This window comes from Kogia breviceps, chromosome 3 (assembly GCF_026419965.1).
Source record: "Kogia breviceps isolate mKogBre1 chromosome 3, mKogBre1 haplotype 1, whole genome shotgun sequence".
Taxonomy (NCBI): Eukaryota; Metazoa; Chordata; class Mammalia; order Artiodactyla; family Physeteridae; genus Kogia; species Kogia breviceps.
The window spans coordinates 119,683,278-119,706,580 of NC_081312.1; the positions used below are offsets into that span (position 1 = coordinate 119,683,278).

Sequence of the window (23,303 nt, forward strand, 5' to 3'; positions counted from 1 at the left end):
CAGGATATGGAAACAACCTAAATGCCCATCGACAGACGACTGGATAAAGAAGATGTGGTACATATATACAATGGAATATTACTCAGCCATAAAAAGGAACGAAAACGGGTCATTTGTTGAGATGTGGATGGATCTAGAGACTGTCATACAGAGTGAAGTAAGTCAGAAAGAGAAAAACAAATATCGTATATTAGAGCATGTATGTGGAACCTAGAAAAATGGTACAGATGAACCAGTTTGCAGGGCAGAAATTGAGACACAGATGTAGAGAAAAAATGTATGGATACCAAGGGGGGAGAGCCATGGGGGTGGGGGGATGGTGGTGTGATGAATTGGGCGATTGGGATTGACATGTATACACTGATGTGTATAAAATTGATGACTAATAAGAACCTGTTGTATAAAAAAATAAATAAAATTAAATTAAAAAATTAAAAAAGAAAACGTCAGGACCAAAAAAAAAAAAAAAGCTGCATTTGCACAAGCACCATATTTCACTATAATTACAATATATGAGGAGAGGGGCTGATGAGATGAAAAATGGAGCTGCTCAGGCACCCTCAAAACCCCAACTACTGAGACGTCTTTGCTCTTCTTTTCTTTCTTCCACTGGACTGCAAGTGTCTTACAGACAGGGGCTGTGTTCCTCAAGCAGATGCCTACTGCAGGGTCAAGTACAGTGCCAGCCGTAGAATAGCTGCTTGACACAAAACGCACTGGATTTATTAGAGCAGGGGATGCCTCTGGGACGCATCCAGTTAGCACAACGTCTTCTCGTCTATGCAAAACAAGAGTCCTCAGCACCCATTGCCTCGCTGCGTCTGACTGAAGCCAAGGATGTGACAGTCAGCCCCTCTCTCTTTAACAGGCTCCTACGACAGCTCCTGACCTGCTTCTCCTTTAAGCTGCACTTTTATTTTTGAACCTGAATTTACCCAGAAAAACATAATGGAGTGATACCCAATCCAAAGGGACAGCTCCTGGTGACAGCCCTCAGTGGAGGGTCATGCCAATCGCTTCACGTTGTTTTGCCAGCTGGGAAGAAATCCTTAATCAATTTCACCAGGAATCCACTTTCTGAGGCTGCCCTCTTGCCAGCAGGTGCCATCTCTAGTTGGAAACAGACAGCACATTGCTCCACCCCCCAGTAGCACAGGCGCTCCCTGCACTGGGGTGGCACCTCCTCCCACCAGCTGGAGCTGCATCAGCCTCACTGACACAGCACCCTTCCTGGAAGACTAAAGCTCTCCGCGGAAACCAAAGGTTTCCGCAACGGGCTTGGAGGGGCATCCGCGACTGTACCTACCCCTTCCAAACAAGAGAAAAGCAAAAGAGTGGCCGAGAAATGGTGGCCACCCTAGCACTCCTGTTTTCCTCTTTAAATGTGAAGCCAGATTTTAACCTCTCCCTTGGCAACTCTGCACGGGCCAAGAGAGAGATTAAGAGATACTAGTCTTATGCTGCATTAGACATTCATTCCCCCTCCCACCCCTTATATCATAATGGCCTTAATCTTTTTTTTAACTCTTGAACCCAGGTTAGCCCACTTCCAGTGCAACTTTTTAAGGAATTCAAACCCTCTGCAGTAAAGAAAGGCAAGCATTCCCTGGAGCTTGATATTAGGAATGTTTCTAGATTGCTGGTTCAGAGAACGTACATTCGTTAATTTGCAACCTAAACACACTCCACGGCCTCATTTAACTCTGAGTGCTCGTGTGTACATTGCAACTGCCTATGCCTGGTTCCAACTTAATCAAGCACTTAATGAGTAACATTAATATTCGTTGTCTTCTCCATGGGAGCTGATGCTCATCAAGGTAAATAGCTGCTGGCTGTCTCCACAGCCTGTGGTTAAGCTAAGAATCGTCTGTCCTCATCTAGACAGTGGACTGTTTGTCCCCCCAAGATGGAAAAACCCTGCTGGGTACTTTCCAAAGGTTTCATTTTAAAATGTTTCCACTTACAGATCTTTTAAAAATGCCAAGGGATTTGGAAAAGCAGTAAGAAATCTACTATCTGGGTGATAGTCATTCAGAGATTCTTGTAGGGTGCCTATTACATGCCAGGCACTAAAATAAGTGCTAGGGAATGTAACGATGACCCCAGGTGGTCCTGGTTACTGCCCTCAAGGCACATACAGTCTGAAGGGAGAGGCCCAACTAGGTAAGGGTCATGCTAACCAGTGCATAACTGCAAAGTGAGATCAGCGTTAGGAAGGAAAGCATGCAGTGCTGGGAGAGCCTTCCCTAAGGAGGCGAGCGAGGTTAGAGCTGAATTGAAAGATGGATAAAGGAAGAAATCTGTTGTTCACCAACTGTTAGGGCTCTTCCTCCCTCTCTCTCTCTCTCTCTCTCTCTCTCTCTCTCTCTCTCTCCACCCCCAACATCCAGTACAACTCCTCTATTTATAGATGAGGAAACTGAGGCCCAACAGAGCTAAAACGCTTGCCCAAGGTCAGAGCTAATTATAGAAAGCAACCATCCCAATACCCAATCTCTTCCTGCTAAATCACCTGGATTTTATTTATATACCAGCTATAGATTACCTCAATGCCAATAAAACACAGAATATTGAGTTAAAACCACACCCCTCAAGACCACAAGCATAAATAACGATCGTGTTTTAATGTAGATAATACCTTTTTATTTTGCAAATCCAAAGAGTTCTCATCGTATCAAAATCCAAGACAGCTTGTTTTCTGTAAGAATGCGAAGGCCATAACCCTGTTTGAAATGCACTAGCAAATTTCTCTAACCGTGCAATGCTAATTTAGGCGTGAGCTGTGTGTTCAGGCTGACTTAATGCCCCGGCTAGAGTTTCAGATTTGCACAGGGCGATTGGGTGGCTCTTTGCTGTTTCACTGCAAGGATCTTTCCCTGGACTCCGGAAGCCTCTGGGGAATTTACCGCGGCCGAAGTGGCCGTGTTCTCGCCAGTGTGTGCATGCGCTGCATGGTGAAACATTCTTTTTAAAAGCCCGTGAAAATCCACTCGCAATCCGTGCGTGTGCATGTAAAATCGCAGAGCAAGGACCGGAAAGACCCGCAGCGGAGCACACCCTGACCCGAGGTTACTTCTGGGGAGCCGCAGTCATGGGGAGGGGATGTATTATGGTCTTCTTTTTACTCTAGATATGCCTGAGCTTTGTAAAATTGTACACAAGAACGTATCCACGTATTACACATTTAATACATTTGTGTTAATTTTTTAAAAGAAGATTCTTAAAGAAACAAACATCTCAGTACAACAAAGGTGCATCGCTGCAGAGAGCAGCAGCGTTTCTTGTGGATGTGACTGTCTATTCCAGAAACCTCAGAGTAACACCTCGCGCCCGCCCACCCTTGGACCATCATGGAACTGATGATGGAAACGTACTCTCCAGGACATCCCAGCGGGAGATTAGGAAAGTTGGAGGCGCCTCGCGGGTCGCCGCACTTGCCGCCCGCGCCCCCCTAACCCTGCGTTTAGGGAAGTCTTGACTTTGCAGCGTACGTACCCCACCGCCGCACTGGTGCTGATGCGTGAAGGTGCAGCCGCGGCGGGCGGGGCAATCCGAGCCCGCACCCCCACCTCTTATCCCGCCCCCTCCACGCCGGCCCCGCCCGCCTCGCCCCCAGCCTGCGCCCCGGGCGGCCGGCCCGCCCCTTCCCCTCCGCGCGCAAACGAACCTCTCGACGCCGCGCTCCGCGGCTGCCGGCTGGGGCCGGGCGAGGGAGGGGGCTAAACCCGAACAGCCCGACTCTGCAGTTGTCTCCTGAGCGCGGGCTGCGCCGCCCGAGCCGCTAGGCTGGGGAAGCACTAGCCGTTCACTCACGGGCCGGCTCCTCCAGGCGCTCGCAGGCATGCAGCCCGGGAGCAGGCGGCGCGCCCCGGGCCGCTGCTGAGCCGGCCCGGGCGGCGGGGACCATCGCCTGCCGAACCCCTCCCACTTTGCCCCGGGGCCGACGAGCGGCGCCCCGGCACCCCCTCTTCGCCCGCAGCCCCGCCAGCGCCACCCCCCGCGGGCTGCAGGGGCTCATGCAGCCGCCAAGGTAAGCGTGGGCCTGGAGCGAGACGGACCCGGCTCTTGACAAACAGGAGGCGCCGCCGCCACTTGCTCGGGGCACGACACCGCTGTGGTCCTCCCCAACCCTGCGTCTCATCTTGCTCCCATCTTGCCCAGATTTGGAGCTTTGCTGCGCCTCGATCCCTTTAGCTCTTGGCAGCAGTAAAGTTTTTGTGGTTTGGTATTTGCTCTTTTTTTCCTAAAATGCTCTCCCCGGGCAGCCGGCAGCGCGCGTGGCTGGGCAGACCCGGCGAACGTCTGTACCACTGTGCGCGTGCTGGGAGCTCCCTTTCTCCCGCGCGGCCGTTGCAATCGGCCCGCGGAGCCTGGAACTGAGTGGGCCACCCGGCTGTCCAGCCGTGAACCCCCATTGGCACGACTCGCCCGGCCCCCTCCTCCTGCTCCGCTCCCGGCTGCCTAGCCAGCTGCAGAGCCGCGGCTGGAGCGCCTGCCCCGGGGGGCGTCGACGCGGCGCCCTGTCTGAGCTCGGGTCCGAGCGGTCCTTTGCCTGGGAGGGCAGGTGCGCAGGAGGGTGAGGGACTTGGGATGAGTGTTTAAGGGATAGGATCCCCGAGTGGCCCTGAAGTTCCTAAGTGGACAGGTGGGCCCGGCGGGCCGGGCACAGCGACGGCTGCACGCGTGGCCCGAGCCGTGGCTCATCCCAGGGAACGAGTGGGGCAGGGGAACAGGTGTATTTAGGTGGAGGGTCGATGTGGGGGACGCTCGGATGCAATTCTTGATTGCATCCTCTTAATGTAATTGCATAAGATTTGCTCGGAGGTAGAATCAGTTCCCCAAAATTGAGTTTTTTAATGGGGGCCTGCGAGCTGCTATTATGTGGTGTGGTTTCGGAAGGCGTTGGATTGTATTTATTTTATAAATCGGATGTCTTACGATCGGATTAGGGGAAATCTCGCCATCTAGCGGAAATGGTACGCTGCGCGTTTCTTTTGGGCCGAGAAGTTGGGTGTTCTCAAAGTAGGAGATTCCGGCGCGAGGCGTGGAGGCAGGAACCAGCATGCGGGTCCTGGGATGAGTATTTCTAGGTGTATTTACAGTCCGGCTGAGAGGGAGCTCAGCGACGCCCCCAGCTCCGCATGCCGAGCTCAAGGGCCGGAACTTCAGCTCGTACTGAGTGGCACGTTGTCACCTCGAAGAGATCGTCACCTTCTCCTTCTGGCTTGAGGGTCCTCTAGCAAGAACATAAAGTAAAATGTTGCCTGCCGGTGAGTCTGTGCCTGTTCTCTGGGCATCTATCCCAGAAATCGGAAAAACCTATGCACGGAGCATGGTCTTCTCCCTTGTATCACAGATGAGTGATTTTTCAGGCGAATCTTGAGCCATAACCCCTAGAAAAGAGATTGGCTGTGCTCTGAAGGGCAGCTGAAGGAGAATTGGGAAAGAGTCTGGTGCAGATCTGTACAGGAAAGGTATAATATACCAAAATGGCATTTTTTTTTTTTACACAAAGAAGAGGCTTCCTGCTGTTCCACTACCACAGCGAGTGACAAGCAGGCCTCCTTTATGAGAGGGACATGATCTCCAGTTAGCAATTGGGGCAGACTTTGCTGGACAGCAAACGAAGCGGACAAAGACTGTGGGTGGGGCTCCCTGTCCTTGGTGCCTGGTTTTTGCTGCCACCTTCCAGGCCAGATGATATTAGCACTGAGCTGGACTCTCCCTGTTCTCAAGTGTAGTCTGCTTCCTTGTAGAGCGGTGTGGTGTTCTCCTTGTGGGGAGGACCCTTGCCCCCTTAAGATCCTCTGAGCTGTGGTGATGGTGAGGGAGGTCCCAGCCTCCTTTTTTCAATAGCCCTGCTCCCATCATTTCCCTCCCAGGTGACAGGTGCTTATGCTCTGAATAGACATATGGAGTGGTGGGTGGCTTATCTGCTTACTCCCCACGCTATCTCAGACTGCCTCGCCGTTTGCAGGTGTTTATTTAATAACTAGATTTATGACAAAGAGGGTCTTGGCAGGAACCTGGCATCTTATTCAAAGAGGGCTTCTCTGACCTTTGCTGAGAAACCTCTGTCTGCTTTCTTGCCTTACAAGCCTCTCCAGGGCGTGACTTGCTCCCTCCCCAGTGGGTGTAATAATACAGAATGGAGGATGAAAAGCTCCTGGTTAATATGACCCTTGACTTGGCTCTTCAACCGCCCTGTGGGAGCCCAATACAGGAATTCTTAGATGAGGAGATGCAAAATAAAATGAATAAGTACTGAGCATTCCTAACATTGGGACAGGGAGTTTTTCAAGTCACTCTCACAATGATGGAGAAGAGGAAACTGATAGCCAGAGAGGTGAAGAGGAATAGCCAAGGTTCTGCGAGTTTAAAGTGCTTTTTTCCCTACAGCCTTGCTACCAAATGAATTAAACTCAAGTGCTTGGTTTTACCAAGTATGGTCCCCAAATAGGGCATGCCTTAGGAGATATGTTCACCTATCTCTCCAGAAGCCTGCCATCCAGAAAAAGAGACAGGATATACCCAAATGAAACCAATCATAAACAGAGTTCAGGCTTACTGGAATCTGTTATTTCTGTGAAACAAGGAGGCACTCCTACTTAAAGATCGCTGTTCTAGAACTTGACTTATAACATCCCAAGTGTAAGTTCAAACCACATTTACGTGTCTGCAGTGTTCCTGTGGCTCTCTGGAGAATGGCTTTGCTTTTCAAACAACATTCATTGTTTATTCATTCAACAAACATAACATAGACTTAACTTGAAGGAGACCCAGGCTTTCTCACCTATGGTATCCAGCCCTGTTCAGATGACAGGCTTCTCTTTTTCTTATTTTGACTGAATGACACCACAATTTCAGCTTCCCTTCCCTTAGCAACAGAGCTCTGAAGAGCAATGAACAGGGCAATGGAAGAAATGAAGAACTGTCTCACCCAAGTGTGCAGACAAGGTCAGGCAGAAGTCAGTTTCCTTGGTGACAAATGAATATCTTTTAAAACGATGCCAGTTTTTTAGCCAGGTCTGACCTATGAGTAAAAAATGATGTATCACACTAGAACCTCTGGGTCAGGAGGCAAGAATACCCACCGAGGTGTGAAACTTCATAATCTGTGGGCAAGAGGCAGAAGAAATTTTGAGATTTGGGCAGAAATTGGAAAAAATGCTAAATGGAAGTTTTTTGTTTGTTTTTTTGCGGTACCCGGGCCTCTCACTGTTGTGGCCTCTCCCGTTGCGGAGCACAGGGTCCGGACGCGCAGGCTCAGCGGCCATGGCTCACGGGCCTAGCCGGTCCGCGGCATGTGGGATCTTCCCAAATCGGGGCACGAACCCGTGTCCCCTGCATCGGCAGGCGGACTCTCAACCACTGCGCTACCAGGGAAGCCCAATGCAAGTATCTTTTATAGCCCCATTTGAAAGATGTAAAGTCACTGCTACTTGACAAACATAAATGCGCATTGTGTACCTTATAAAATTATTATATCCAGATTACTGCTGTAAAAAATTAAAGTGTAGCAGGCACTGTTTTTGTGGAAAATAATGACAAAATTGCCGGTTGAGTTTACTTCTCATTTTTCAACTGTTTGTTTAAAGCAACATTCCAAGATGGAGAAATTTCAGGAATCAGGACCCTGGATTTGCCAGAGTCTGAAAATCTGGCAGAAACTTGAAAACAAAAGATTCTGTCAACAATCTGGTAAAACAAGACCAATTCTTACAGATTCGGTGTCCTCCACAGGGCATAACAGAGATGAGTGGATATGAGTACCAGTGCCCTAAAGCTTGTTGATTGATATCTCACTAGGGTATCATTTAGTAGTTACCATCAGATGTGGTTTCCACTTCTGTTTTATTTTTTTGTCTTTGGAGACGCTCAGAGCTCAGGGTCTCTGCAGCAGCTTGCCCTGACTGACAACAACAGTCTGTCCTAGTTCCTGATGACACCCACTCTACATCTGCCCTTGTGAACAGAGATATTCTCCCTCAGTCCTCAGCAAGAGGCTCGGTACCATTACTTATTCTTTTTTTAATTGAAGTGTAATTGATATACCACATTATATAAGTTACAGATGTACAATATAGTGACTCACAATTTTTAAAGGTTTTACTCCATTTATAGTTACTATAAAATATTGGCTATATTCCCCATGTTGTACAATATATCCTTGTAGCTTTTTTTTTTTTTTTTTTTTTTTAATGGTACATGGGCCTCTCACTGTTGTGGCCTCTCCCGTTGCAGAGCACAGGCTCCGGACGCGCAGGTTCAGCGGCCATGGCTCACGGGCCCAGCCGCTCCGTGGCATGTGGGATCCTCCCAGACCGGGGCACGAACCCGTGTGCCCTGCATCGGCAGGCAGACTCCCAACCACTGCGCCACCAGGGAAGCCCTCCTTGTAGCTTATTTTATACATAATAGTTGACATGTCTTAATCCCCTACACCTGTATTGCCCCTCCCCACTTCCCTCTCCCTTCTGGTAACCACTAGTTTGTTCTCTATATCTTGGAGTCTACCTCTTTTTTGTTATATTCACTAGTTTGTTGTGTTTTTTAGATTCCACAAATAGGTGATAACATACGGTATTTTTCTTTGCTGTCTGACCTATTTCACTTAGCACAATGCCCTCCAAGTCCATCCATGTTGCTGCAAATGGCAAAATTCCATTCTTTTTTATGATTGAGTAGTATTCCAGCATGTATATATATCACATCTATGGTTGCTTCCATATCTTGGTAGTTGTAAATTGTAAATAATGCTGCTATGAACATGGTGATGCATGTATCTTTTAGAATCAGTGTTTTTGTTTTTTTCAAGTATATGCCCAGGCGTGGAATTGCTGGGTCATATAGTAGTTGTATTTTTAGTTTTCTGAGAAATCTCCCATTTCTTCTTCTTAGCACACTTATTCTTCTTGAAGGTGGATGCAAACAATTTTTCATCCTCTTTAGGAGTTTTCTCCTTGATGACTTCTTTAAATGAGACCAGGTGGAAACATAGGAACATACAAAGACTGACCCACAATGGTTTCCTAAACAACCGTCATGGTAAAAGCCTTGTCAGTCACAACGCAGACACTCCACCTGAGAATTCAGTCTCCAGACAGACTTTTTAATACATCTCCCAATTGATCTGGACCACAGTGTGTATTTTCCTCCAGGTTCGCTATTTAAAATCCATGGTATCTAGTTGTTCAAGGTGCTTTCACAGTTTTATCCTCTTCATCAAAGTCCAATCTGCTTGTGAGACTACCAGACCTTCCTGGTTACCCCTTGCAGGGATGCATTTACCTGGCTGTCAAAGAGGCTAGCTCAGGAAACATCTGCTGGGCCATCGCAGTGACTTGGAAATTTGCTGCTAGTGTGCATCGTCGGCCCCAGAATAGAATAGAATAAAGGAGAATAGATGACTCTTACAAGAACAAGTCCCTTGGACTGCTGAGGGTGCAGCTAAGCTACCCCATGGTATTGCTGCCTCTGCATCCATTTTGTTTGGCCAAGTGGCCTGTGGGGACCTTAAATTGACACCAGCCCCCTCGTGAAAGTGCATGCACTAGGTTGCAGCCAGCCCTCGTGATCCGCAGTCTCCCCTCCTCCCCAGGGCCTGCCCCTTGTGCACCCCTCAGCTAAGACCCCCATCAGGCTCACCGAAAGCTCACTCTTTTGGTTTGAATTGACCTATCTGGCCTATTGACCGCAAAGCACTCTGCCCACAGACCGTAATCAAGACATGTGCCCCAGGTCCTGTTTTCTGTTTGCACTGGGCCTTGACTTCCCCACGTGGCCCCTAGAAGTGCAACAGGTACTTCCTCCAGGACCTGTGAGTAATGAACTTCCCTACTTCAGTTTCTCTCATGGTCTGTAGTTGAACCCTGGCTCACCATCCAGCACCTTGTGCTCCACTTGACAAGTGTGAATGTGACAGATTCATAACAGAAGAGCACGTGGAAATGCGTATTTCATTCACAGAATCATAAAAACTACCAGCTTTCTTCAAAACAGTTGGTACCTTGAAAAGGACAAGAATTAATTGGAAAGGATAAGAATTAATATTTGTTTGGAAGTTTTGGTATAAAAATTTCATTTACATTTAATTTAATATCCTTTATGGAAAGAGGTAGACTACAAATAATAAATAGATTTTTTATACAATTGCGCTTTCTCAGACGGGCTTCCATTTATGCAAGCAAAAAGACATGTAGAGCTTATGGGTGTTCCCTGGTGGTCTTGTGGTTAGGATTCAGGGCTTTCACTGCCATGGTCTGGGTTCGGTCCCTGGTTGGGGACCTGAGATCCTGCAAGCTGTGTGGTATGGCCAAAATAAAAGAGAGAGAGAGCTTTGAGTGCAGGCTCACCTGTAGATGTGACGAGGTTCATGAGGTCTTCCCCTCACAGGTCCAGACCTGCTAATAACCCCTCACTCCTAAGGTTGATAGGTCATTCTGCCCCAGAACAAGGGATTCGTGGGAGTTTAATTTGTGTTGTTTTTACATCAGTCAGTGCAGCTAAAATAGTTTGAAATTCAAATTTCAGAATACTGATTTCGAAGTGCTTCCCTTACTGTCCTGAGGCATACTTGGTTTTGTATCCTTGGGTATCTCAAGATCATATGGTAAGGAAAAGCTAGATGCCACCCTCTTCAGTGCTGTGAGGGTTTTACATTGCTTTTATTTCTCTCTGCTAAGAGCATTTTGAGAAAGGAGATCCCTAAACTCCAAGCATCTGATTTCATCATGAGCAAATGGATGCTACTGGCAGAGTCTACTGACTTCAGGGGTTCATTGCTAGGGAGCATACTGCTCCCTACATACACACACGTGGGCCAAGAGTCAATGAGGGCAAAGCAAACCCAAGCCAAAATGGCACCCAAACCAAGATGGCACCCAAGTCCTCCCTTTCTGAGTCAATGACCAATCTCTAGTGGTGGAAGCCCATCTGGCTTTGAATTTAATGAAGACATGCTCTGAATAGCTTGAGGTCTGAACGGACTGCAATGAATTGATACTGTAGATAGATTTACCTAACATTGTGTTGTGTAATATTTACCTGTCACTCAGAGGCTATTAAGTCAGGTAAGCACTCTATGAAACCTTGACCTAAAGATACATTTAACATCCAAAAGAAAGAAGAAGAATTCTATAAGTATTTCAACTTGATAAGGTTTTAGGGGGGTAGGGGAGATGGTTCAGGAAAATGTTTCTTTCCTTAAAACATTTTAATATTTTTGTTTGTTTTTGGAAAACAGTGTATCTCTAAACATGCTCACATCTCTAATGAATGACCCATCATTATACAGATGGAGCATAACAGGAAAAAGTAAACCCCGGTGAAGATGAGAAGTAGCTGTGATTTGGTGGGAAATACATTGGACTTGGCATCATAAGGCCTGGTTTTGGGCCTCTCCCTGCCATTTATATTCTTGGTGACCTTGGACAAGTCACATAGTCTCCCTGAGTCTCAGTCTCCCCATTTTGAAATGGAGACAGCCCATCTCATAGTTGAGACCACACTACAGTTACGTGGAAGACTTTGTCTTATAGTGGTTGATCAACAAAATTTGAGTATAACTGATCATGTGCTTAGAACCCACCCAGAAGTCAAGGTTATATAAAAGTCCTTGGGCACTAATTCAAAAAGATACGTGCACCCCAGTACTCATAGCACCACTACTTAAAATTGCCAAGATGTGGAAGCAACCTAAGTGTCCATCAAGAGATGAATGCATAGAGAAGACATGTCATATAGATAAATAGATAGATAGATAGATAGAGATAAAGATATACACACACACTCACATATATATACACACAATGGAATATTAGTCAGCCATAAAAAAAGAATGGAATTTTGTAATTTATAGCAACATGGATGGACTTGGAGGGCATTGTGCTAAGTGAAATACATCAGACAGAGAAAGACAAATACTGTATGATATCACTTATATGTGGAATTTTAAAAAATACAACGAACTAGTGAATATAACAAAATAAAAAGAAGCAGACTCACAGGTATAGAGAACAAACCTGTGGTTACCAGTGGGGAGGGGCTGGCAATACAGAGCTGGTGGAGTGGGAGATACAAACTGTCAGGTGTAAGATAGGCTACAAGGATGTATTGTACAACATGGGCAATATAGCCAATATTTTGTAATAATTGTAAATGGAGTGTAACCTTTAAAAATTGTATTAATAATTTTTTAATTTTTTTAAATTTAAAAAATAAAATAAAAGTCCTTGGGGAACTCTACAGATTCCCCCACAGTCCCCACACATACAAAGGCTCTAGCAGAATCAGGTACATAGTAGATACTTTGTTACAATCAAAACAATGATTCTTATCCATGATATAAAACTAACATTGGCAACTACTTATCAACACTTACTCTATGCCAGGCATCTGCTCTAAATTTTCTATTATTGTGTTAACTCTTTTAATCCTCACAATAATCCTCTGAGGGAGCCTTATCCCCATTTTTCAGATGAGATAACTGAGGTTTAGACAGTCTGTTCAGACTGCATGTTCTTGGCCAGCATGCCATATTGCCTCTGTAATGTAAAAGTGAAGACATTCCCCCAGCCTCCAACAAACTGAAAAAAAAGAATACCATGGTGGTAGAGGATAATGTCACATAAGCAACACATTTGTTCTTTCTCGATTGGCACCCTTCCCCACCACCCATCAGCTGGGGATCTTCTTTATTTCAGCTTTGCATTAGCCATTCTAAACAATTTTGAGTTTGATGAATAACTTGGTCCTCTGTTCCTATTGCTAAATGTCTGTGGCATTTGTGCTCGGCACCGACTTGTTCATTAATCCAAATACTGCGGTCTTCTGCTGGTTGGGAGAGAGACGCAGACTCGCTGATCAGTTCAAATAGTTGCCATTTGGTGGATAAATGGGTCCAAGCTGGTTCTTCTCCCAAGAACTTACTGGAATGGGGAGAAGTAGACACTGGGTGGTCTGTCCTCCCTTACAGGAACCGGGTGCATCTCGGTATGGGTACCCGGATGTTGCTTTAAAACAAGAGGTTACTAAATGTTCACAAGGTGTGGTTTCAGGTATACAGTAGTATTGCTGGGTATGACTGCTGAAGAATTTCATGCTGACACTAAAACATAGAAGTGTCACTTTTCAAATAACATTTCCTACTTGCTCAGCAACATTTCGCTTGGGAGAACCCAGAAATGTTCCAGATGAGGCCCCAGGATGGGTCCTGGGAGTCAGGTACGGGCAAGGCCAGTTAGTCACAAAGCCAACACTAGTTTACTGAATTCCTAGAGATACCAGACTGTGAAGCTGGGAGACTGCCCCACCCCGTGGCCTGGTGGGTAGCCAGGCCACGATTCTGCAGATTGAGAAGCTGCGGGTCCAGAGGTAGGAAAGGACAGGGACCACACAGCTAGAGGTAGAATTGCTCCAAATCCCAGATCTCTCTCTTTCCCCACATCCACTGCAGTGTCTAAAAACTCTCAATCTCCACACCGACAATGAAGCAATCCACAAATACTATCACTTTCGTTCTGGGCTTTGTAGGCAGAAGAATTTGCAACTATAGACCAGCTAGTAGGTGTGCACTGGAGGTGCAGACAAGAGCTCAAGAGGAAAGTGAGGAAGACTTTCATAAATGAAACTCCAGCTATGTACTAGCTTATAATCCCAGTTAGCAAGAAAGGGGAGAGGTACCAAAAGAATAAATGAGTCTGCTCCAGGAGCTTTCTGAGAATCTCAGAGGTCAAGAAGGAGAGGTGCGAAAGATGGAAGGAGGAGTTTAAATTATGGAAATGTGACCTCAGAAACTGATAGCATGTCATCAGGAGGGCTCCAACCCAGCCTGGGCTGAGGCTGGGGGACCTCAAAGGGAGTCCTTCCTTCTGTTCTGAGTAAGAGAATGAGTACAGAGATGGACAAGGTTCAGTGGAGGCAGAGAGAAGACCAGACATCTCCATGCCTGGGAAGGAGTTAGTGGGCTCATCAGAGGTGGTGTGACAGCTGGGAGTCACCCAGACCTGCCCAAACCCCACTCGGCCACCAAGCCAGCTGGGTGACCTCAGGCAGGTTACTTGCCTTCCGCAGTGCAAGTTGGAGTAAATATGGGTTGTCTGACTTCTGGATGAGAGAAGAGAGAAGACATGTTTTTGAATGGGACTTGAAGTCCAGGAAGAGAAGAGGTAGTTTTTAAAGGCATTTGGCATTCCTCACATGGACTGTTTTATTTTTATTTATTTATTTTATTTTTTATTTTTTAAGTGAAGTATAGTTGATGTATGATATTATATGTTACAGGTGTGCAACATAGGGATTCATAATTTTTACGAGTTATACTCCATTTATTGTTATTACAAAATATTGACTATATCCCCCATGTTGTACAGTATATCCTTGTAGCTTATTTTATACTTAATAGTTTGCGCTTCTTAATCCCCTACCCCTATTATTTCCTCTCCCCCCTTCCCTCTCCTCACTGGTGACCCCTAGTTCTCTGTATCTTTGAGTCTGCTTCTTTTTTCACATGGACTGTTTTATATTTAAGTCTATCTCTACATACGAACATCCCCTTTGTCTGGGGAACTCAGTTCTTCTTGGAGTCCTCAGCTCCTGACATAATGGAGGGACTCATAGGGCTATTTCACTGAGAGTCAGAATAGAAAAGGAAATACCCACTGGGGAGGGAGCAGTTGAGGGCTTGCTAATACTTTTTGGTAAAATGATAGCTAGCTACATAGATAAATAGGTTGATGGATTGATTGATTGATTTTTATGTGTGCTTATGTGCATATGGAAATATCTAGAAAGATGCACATGAAACTGTTGATAGTTATGGCCTCCAGGGATAGTGACCTGATTTCATTTAACAGGAAATTGATTTTTGAACATGTGTGTATATTACTGTTTCAATTTCTTGAAATAAATTTGATGTTAGATTGAAGAAAACGGAGAGTCCAGAAAATTTGTTCTCCTAGCATTTTCTTTTTTTTAAAAATCCCTTTTATATCTTTCCAGCACCATGAATATGCCCATGCCTACCAAGCAGGGGTGTGCTTCTGGAAGGTTCTGAGGTGGACACTCCATGCTGATGTCCCATGCCAACCTGGTCCTCCAAAGTGGACTCCTGAGCAGGGATGCTACCCCACGGAGCAGTCTGATGTGGTTTGTCCACAAGGTGGAATTTTGACAGATGTGTTCCAGACAGTATGAGGCCAATGGTGACGCAGTTGTCACCAGATCTGGTACTAATGAAGTCTTGCTTTGCAGTCAGTGGTCCAGTTCGTTAAAGAAGCTACTGACAAAGACCCCCCCCCCATTCTAAAAGATTCTTCAGCCTGGTAAAGTCCCCAGTTAATTTGCAGCAACAGGGATGGGGAATAAACGTGGGGCTTCTGAGACACCACACAATCACCCCTCTCAGAGTCCTCAGAACTAGAATTATTTGTCTCCACATCTGCCTGTGCCCCTGGGCTTCCTGGGGTTGGGGGGCGAACTGTCTGCCGCTCATCTGAAAACCCCCAAAACCCACTCAGAGCCTAATACTCAGTGAATGCTTGTTGAATGAGTGAAACAGAAAAACAAATAAATTAAAAGAATCTGCCTGGCGTGTGCGAGTGGGGCGGGGGGTGGGGGGGTGGATGTTAGTAACCTGATCACAGACATTAAAAGACATGTCCAAGAGCAAATAAAATCTGCTAATGTGTTTTAAATCCATTGAGAGAGTTCAAAGAGAAAGTTACATATTTCTTCAGTTTCTGAAGACAGCTGTTGGAATGTCAGGGAAATGTGTGTTTCAAAAAAACCATTAAAATACTGGAATAAAATCTGTATGTTTTAATTACTAAGAATAAGCATCCCTCAGGGTGAGGGACAGAGCTCATAAGCCAAGGAAGTTGTGTACACACAGAGAAAGTAAACCTACAGCAAACAAACAAACAAAACCAAGATAAGCCAAAGTGGGAACACATTGGAAGGCTTTCCGAAATCAATAGTAAAGAGGTTCCTTGATGCCAGAGTAAGGACAGGAGACCCAAAAATGCTTTGGAAGAAGAGAAGCAGGGAGATTCCTAAATTGTCATGGAAACAAATAGGTCAAGGACAGCCTGTGGCCCTCTACCCCAGGAACGTCTGGAGAGAAGGGAGCAATGGTAGTTCAAAATGGCAGTCATATCCTGGTGGCCAAAATATGCAACTTTCCTTCCACACCTGGCCTGCACCCAAGGGCGTACATGCTGGGCCCCCTGCCCACAAAGGAAGCCCACCTATCCAGGAAGGGTCACTTTTAATAACCACTTTGTGGAATAGATACTAAAAAAAGTAGTATCAGCAAGCATTTTGTAAAGTCCTAATTAACTGGCCAAAGCACAACACGCTTTCTGAAAAGAGAACATGAAACTGGACCCATCTATTAGCATTCCTTGAGGAGGTAGAAACAGGTCTGGAGAAACCCAGGGATGAATTATGTTTAAACGTTCAAAATTCCTTCTGACAAAGTTCCACCCCAAAGGTCATTTCCAATAGTAAATTCCTCCAGAACATAAGGGGAAATCTCCATGGATTGGAATTGTCCTTAGAGACAGGAAACAAAAAGAGGATAAACAGGTACTTTTCTAGATGAAGAATTATAAACAGTGGGGATCCCCAAGGATCACTGGTGCTCCCAGACTTTGTTTAATTGTCCATAGATCATCTGGAGGAATGACTGGTTGCAGGCCTGCAGATGAAATGGTTCCAGTCTCTCCAGAGAGATGGCAAACAAATGGTGATTAACTGCAGGACCAGTTTATGAGTTTGCAAGAAGATGCATATTAAGCTTTTGCAGGAGCAAGCCTCAGTTAATACATTTAGGAAAACAATCCAAATTACAAAAATAACGGACTGTGTCCAGTCTGTTTATAGCCCCCAAGGGATCTTGGGGGTCTTTGCAAAATGTTTGTTTGCCGAAGACTGTGCAGGACCAAGTGTTCAGAAATGGTATTGGAATCTAAGCCCAAAATAGTCTTCTCTCTGGGCTCTACCCAAACCTGGCAGTTTTATGACCTTCTCCTAGAGAAAAATGTCTCAAAACCGTAGAAAGGTGAGTAATCACCCAGGCAGAAGGCTTTCCTGAGAAGCTGGGCTGCTTTGCTCTTTAAGGACGTCAGTGTGGAAGGATGAAGCCAGAAAGATGATATGACCAAAGTCTATAAAACCTTAAAGGTTATGCAGAGATTGAGCAGCTCTGGTTCATCAGATCTGAGATGGACAGACCCAGTGTAGCCCATGAAGTTTGAAAGAGGATTTTGAGGGACAAATTACAAAGAAGGATTGGGTCCCACTCTGAGTTGTAAAGTGAAGCAACTGAGTTCCTCAAAATGTGGTATAGGGCAAAATTTTTTCAAAGGTGGGGAGTGGAGGGGATGGGAGTAGGCTCAAGAAATTTTGCCACTAAATGGATGATGGATTAAGAGCCATCCACAACACATCCCTGCACTTCTGAGGATGGCTAAAATACTTCTTGGGACCAGTGTTGGACCTTACCTTCCTCCTGATTGGTCAAGAATCTGTGCATAGACGTGAGAGGAACCAAAATCAAACCAGTTTCAGCGAAACAAGGACTTTGTTGGCTCCCATAGCTGGAGCAGGTCTTCGTGTAGCTCTGAGGAGCTAAGAAGGAGCTTCAGGGAGAATCATGTGCTGAAGAGTGGCATGGGGATGGTTAGCCCTGAAAATCGCCATCAGTCCCTGAAAAGCTCACCAGACACAGTGCAATTTTAGTATAAACAGTATGCCAACTCTGCAAACACAGCTTCAACCCGCAGCACTCATCAATACTCACCTTCTCGTCAGATTACTATCCCTAGACCCATCCTATGGAGGAATCAGAGATCAGAACTGGGAGCTCCCTCATGGCAACAGTCTCAGGACAGATTCTGATGGGTCAGCTTGGGTCATGTGCCAGTCACTGCTTTTTTTTTTTTTTTTTTTGCGGTACGCGGGCCTCTCACTGTTGTGGCCTCTCCCGTTGCGGAGCACAGGCTCCGGACCTGCAGGCTCAGCGGCTGTGGCTCACGGACCCAGCTGTTCCGTGGCACGTGGGATCTTTCCGGACCGGGGCACGAACACGCGTCCCCTGCATCGGCAGGCAGACTCTCAACCACTGCGCCACCAGGGAAGCCCCCAGTCACTGCTTTAATGAAATCAATTATTAGGTTCTCTGTCTTGCCTGGACTTTAAGTCCAAGAGGATAAACTGATTGACTCATCCTGGGTCTTATGTGCACCCACGGTTGATGGAGGGTGATGGAACTTAGAACCTACAAGTCCCTACACATTAGTCACCCAGGAGAGCTGACTAAAAATGCTGATACCCAAGGCTCTACCTCCTGAGATTCAGATTCAGCTGCTCCAGAGTGGGGCCTGGGCATTTGTATTATTGTTAAATCCCCCATGATGATCTCCTAAAAGAATAAACCCCTCTCCTTTGTGAGGCTTTGGGTGGGGCTCCCAAGTGCTAAAAATGCACACCCTAGCAGAGCATGTGCTGGGCTTTCCCAGGCTTTCCCAGGCTCCTGCTTTCTCTTTCTGCAGCCTCACCTCTTTCTCCTATAGCCATCCTTAAGCTTTTCCAGCTCCTCAGGCAAACCACACCTTGGTACATGGTTTCTTCAGTGTTCCTTCTACCTGGAAGCCCTGCCCTCCTCCTCTTTCCTTGCCCACCACCTTCCCCTGGCACATTCCCAACTGGGAAAACTTCCCTTCCCTCGCTGCACCCCAGGCTGCGCTGGAGGCCCCTGGCTCCCTTGTCCTGTGCCTCCCCATCAGCGTCTGTGTTATGCCTTATTCAAAGTGACTGTTAAGTTATCTGTCTTGACTTTAAGCCCAGTGTGGACTTGCACCATTGGAATGAAAGGCACATACAGCACATCAGGGGTGGGGTTCGGTGTGCTTGGCTCTGCAGTTTATTAGCTGGTAATTGGGTGAGTACTTAAGCTCACTCAGCCTCAGTTTCTTCATCTGCAAAATGGGGATAGTAATAGAACCCACCTTAGCTTAAAGTGTCTAGAAATGTAAAGCACTTAGCACCTGACATAATATAAGAGCACACTGAAACATGAGCCATTATCACTGTCATTCTTAGTGAAAATGAATCCTCGAAGATACCTCGCAAGATACACCACCCTTTCTTTAAACCTCTCCCCAGGTAGTTAGTTGTTCATTCCTCACCTCTGTTTTACCCCTCACCTTCCTCTAATATCTGTTTCTACTAGCAGTTCAAAGATAGGAGTTGTCTTATTGATTTCTTTATACCCCAGGGACTAGTATGCACTAGTCCTAAATATGTATTTATTGACTGATGACTCAGGCCCTGGATTTGAGAACACCCTGTTCATACCCAGAGGCAGGGGAAGCCAGACTCCTTCCCCACCCCTGCCCCTGGGAGGGCTTCAACCTTAGGTAGACCTCACCTTTCAGAAGCTCCCTGCCCCTTCATCACACAACCCCACCCCCTGAAAATGGAGAGGGAGAGATGGGAGGCGAGGGTTCAGTGGTGGGGCCTCCACAGCTAGGACTGGAAGAAAGGGAACAGGAGCATGAAAAGGTCTCTGCCCCTCCTCACAGGCTGCACCCAGGGGAAAACGCATAAGTGGTGAGACTCTATAATGAGAGCTGTCAGTCTGAAGTCAACTACACTTTGAGTTAAGTGAGTTTCTATGGCAAATAGAGTGCTGAGTTCCAAAATCCAACATTTCAAGAATTGCAAAGATTTGGGGAGTTGTCAATAAGCTGGTTGGTTTGGCCAGTATAGACAGATTCCTCAAGGTCAACACAACCTCATATTGCTCTATTTGTGGCTGGATTTCTCTTCATAGTCTAAACTATGTAAAAGCCAAATCTCTACTTTTGTGATGTCCAAATTCAGCCTCACACATTTCTCCTCTGAGAAGGAAGCCCTTTTCGTCCCTTTCCCAAATGATTCGCTTATGCCGTAGGAATTGGATCTCCTCCCAAAATGACAGCCAGTCCCCTGGCTGGAAGGCTGGGGAGCTCCCATGGCCCAGTGCTCCTCCCAGATTGTACAGGCACACCTCGTTTTATTGTGCTTGGTAGATACTGCTTTTTTTTTTTTTTTTTTTTTTTTTTTTAAATTGAAGGCCTGTGGCAACTCTGTATCCAGTAAGTTTATCCATGCCATTTTCCCAACAGCATTTGCTCACTTTTTGTCTCTGTGTCACATTTGCGTAATTCTCTCAATATTTCAAACTTTTTCTTTATTGTTCTGTCTGTTATGTGATCAGTGATCTTTGATGTTACTCTTGCAAAATGATTCCGACTTGCTGAAGGCTCAGATGACGGTTAGCAGTTGTTAGCAATAAAGTTTTTTAAATTAAGGTGTGTATACCGTTTTTTAGACATAATGTTATTGCACACTTAACAGACTACAGTATAGTGTAAACATAACTTTGATATGCACTGGGAAACAAAAAAAAATTGTGGGACTTGCTTATTGCATTAGTTGCTTTATTGCGGTAGCCTGGAACGGAACCCTCAGTATCTCCAAGGGACGCTTGTATTCAGTTGCAGTCTTGGGGTGACAGTATTATCAGCCTACCCCTTACAGATGAAGAAACTGAGGTGTAGAGGCTGCAGCCAAAGGTCCACACTCTTGGGCAAGGACAGCGCCGGGAGGGCCTGCTTCCAGGCCTTCTGAAGCCTGCACATCCTCTCTGCTGGGTCCTAAGCCACGTTCTACGACCCAGAGATGCTGCAGATGTGGTGGTGGTGAATTTACAGTCAGGGCTGCTGGGAATGCTAATGGATCCTTTCTCTCTCATTAGCGAGAAACCTTAGAACTAACTTGTGTAAGGCAGGATCTAGCAAAGAGTGTTAACTGGTGGACCTCAAAGGTGCCTGTGTGCAGTCTGGCTCTGTGCCTGCCTCAGTGTGCCAGGGCTGTCCTGTGATTCTAGAGAATAAATCGTGGATCTGACTCCTGGATGGGCTAAGCCTGAGAGGAATGCGAATCGCAACCTGGATTTTGAGGTAGTGGCCTTTCACTGGACAAACCTGTAGCATTTTGACAACGGGGGCTTAAAATGAATCCCGGTTTGGGGGAATGATAATTAGACAGAGGCTGTTGGACTGAGACCCACATTTTGAGGGAAATACGGGGGCACCCCAAACTGTAAAGCCAGCTGTAGCTATCACGGCATTTTGCCCTAAGGAAACAACAGCTTGTTTTTGCCCCATGGTACGGGTGCTTGAGGCATCAGTCCCCTTTCGCACTTGTTTTGTAGAAGCCAGATTCAGAAGTATTACTGCTTTGGGTTCCACCTACAGATCTAGGATCCTCTTCCCCTAGCCCAAAGCTTTCTCCTTCAGAGCTTCACTCCCCTCCCAGCAGGCAGAGTCCTAAATGCAGATGCAGCCCTGCAGCCTCTGTGGCCTTCAGCAAGTGAGGACTGCCATAGTGCTTAAGAGAAACATCTAAATTGGATAAAAACTCAGAATTTTTTCCAAAGAACCAGATGAGTTGGCTTGGAAGTGAGGTGGGGGGCGGGGGCAAAGGAGCAATTGGTTTGACTAAAAACACTTGCTCTGGCGTATTTGTGTTCCATCCAAAAGATGCTTCTCAGGGGAAGTGGCCAGTCTTAAATATCCCAACAGCGGCAGGAGAGCTGCGGGGCCTAGGGAATTTTGGGGAGGAGGCATTTTGCTCCTGGAAAAAATAAGTGACCAAATTAAAGGAAGTCACCACCCTGATGCTCTCCCAAGAGCGGCCTTGGTGGCCTTGACCTGGCAGCTCCGGACGCGCACCGCGGGGTCCGCTGCAGCCACACCTCCTGGGGTGGCAGCTGTCCTGCCGCCTCCGTCAGGCTCGCAGGCCCCCGACTCCGGAGCGCGGCCAGTAAGAGTCCTGGGGCAGCACCGAGGTGCCCGGAGGGGATGCTGGAGGTGGCCGAGCCCAGGCGGAGTGGGTGGCCCGGGGCCAAGGGAGGGGCGGGGGAGGTAGGGAGGGAGCCTCGAGGTGCTTTAGTGGCCGACATCTGTCGGGCCACCCCGCCCAACCCCGGACAACTCGGAAGCGGATTTTTCAGCCTCCTGCACTGGGGACACATCTGAGTGAGAGCAATGAGTCGGGGTGTCGGTGGCGTCTTCGGGACGGCAGTCTAGTTGTAAAGGGGTCCTGGGGGTTTTCTCCAAGCTCAGTTTCTACTTGGGTTGGATACGTATAGGGAAGATGGGGGGAGGGGGCGCGGCCGTCCGTGCACTCTGCGAGCCTTGGTTGTCCCGGGGAATTTGGGCCTTTTCTGCGTGGAAAGCTGCGGGATTCAGGGAGCCAGGGCGCGCCCACCGTCCTCCAGCCCTGGGCTCCCCAGGTCCCCGCGGCCAGCCCCGCAGCCCGGCCGCCTCGGTCCCCGCCCAGCTCTTCTTCCCCAACCCCCAGCGGGCCGCGCTGAAACCCGAGCGCGAGGGGGCGGAACGCGAGGCGGCTGGGGCAGCGGGGCCGCGCCGACATTGGAGGCGAACTGGGTGATGGATGGCGAGGGAGGGGCGCGCGGGGAGGGGGGGCGCGCCGGGCGCCCGCGGCCGAGGTGGACCGAGCCTCCCGGCTCGCTGCTCCCGCCGGCGGAGCGAGGCTGCCCTTTCTCCGCAGCGTGATTTATTTTCTTCTTTCTTTTCTTCTGAACTCTTCTTCCAGGGAGAGGCTAGTGGTAACAGGCCGAGCTGGATGGATGGGTATGGGGAGAGGGGCAGGACCTTCAGCCCTGGGATTCTGGCCGACCTTCGCCTTCCTTCTCTGCAGCTTCCCCGCAGGTAAGGCACTGCCCCCGGCCCGGGGACAGCCGGCCGGGCGCGCGGGGCCCGCTCCCCGGGTCTCCTCGCAGCGCCGGGCCACAGGTCTGCGAGTCGGAGCTCAAGTTCGCCGGCCCCCCGCCTCCCATTTCCACGCGTCTTTGTTTCTCCCGCGTCCCGCCGAAGGCGCGATGGATGCGCCCGTGGGGACCTGGGGGGACCCCTCCCAGCCTATAATGAAAAGGAGCCAGGCGGGGAGGTCGCAGGCTCCGGGGACGTCTCCCAACTTCCGAGAAAAAGGGGTACCGGGACACGCCCCTTAGGGCCCCCCCGAGAAGGGGAGGAAGGGGAGGCACGGACTCGGAGCAGGGGGCACTTTCTCCAACTCCTCGCCCAGCAGTTTGCAAACCTGCCGGGTGCCCAGGGGTGGAGCCGTGGGCGCCCCTGAGGTCCCAGGCCTGACCCGGACCGCCCCCTCCCCCGGGACCCCGTCCCTCTCCCACGCGTTCGCCCACGCGGGGAAGCCCACGGACTGGGCTT

At 47.9% G+C, this 23,303-nt stretch overlaps 1 protein-coding gene and 1 long non-coding RNA gene across 3 annotated transcripts in view; one reads left to right on the plus strand and one right to left on the minus strand.

Moving 5' to 3' along the window:
- The window catches only part of LOC131752094 (uncharacterized), a 223,494-nt gene extending 219,469 nt beyond the window's left edge, over positions 1 to 4,025 (minus strand). Inside the window, exon 1 of the long non-coding RNA XR_010839763.1 lies at positions 3,668 to 4,025. This is a non-coding gene — a long non-coding RNA (uncharacterized lncRNA). The remainder of the gene's footprint in view (positions 1 to 3,667) is intronic.
- Positions 3,604 to 23,303, plus strand: part of RGMA (repulsive guidance molecule BMP co-receptor a) — a 45,117-nt gene continuing 25,417 nt past the window's right edge. Inside the window, exons 1-2 of one of the 2 annotated variants that reach the window (XM_059056119.2) lie at positions 3,604 to 4,030; positions 22,669 to 22,784. In XM_059056119.2, coding sequence (XP_058912102.1) covers positions 4,017 to 4,030; positions 22,669 to 22,784 — 130 coding nt within the window. In that variant the 5' untranslated portion in view covers positions 3,604 to 4,016. Of the gene's footprint in view, positions 4,031 to 21,854; positions 21,874 to 22,668; positions 22,785 to 23,303 lie in introns of those variants that run through there. The other variant, XM_067029547.1, reaches the window with a different exon arrangement.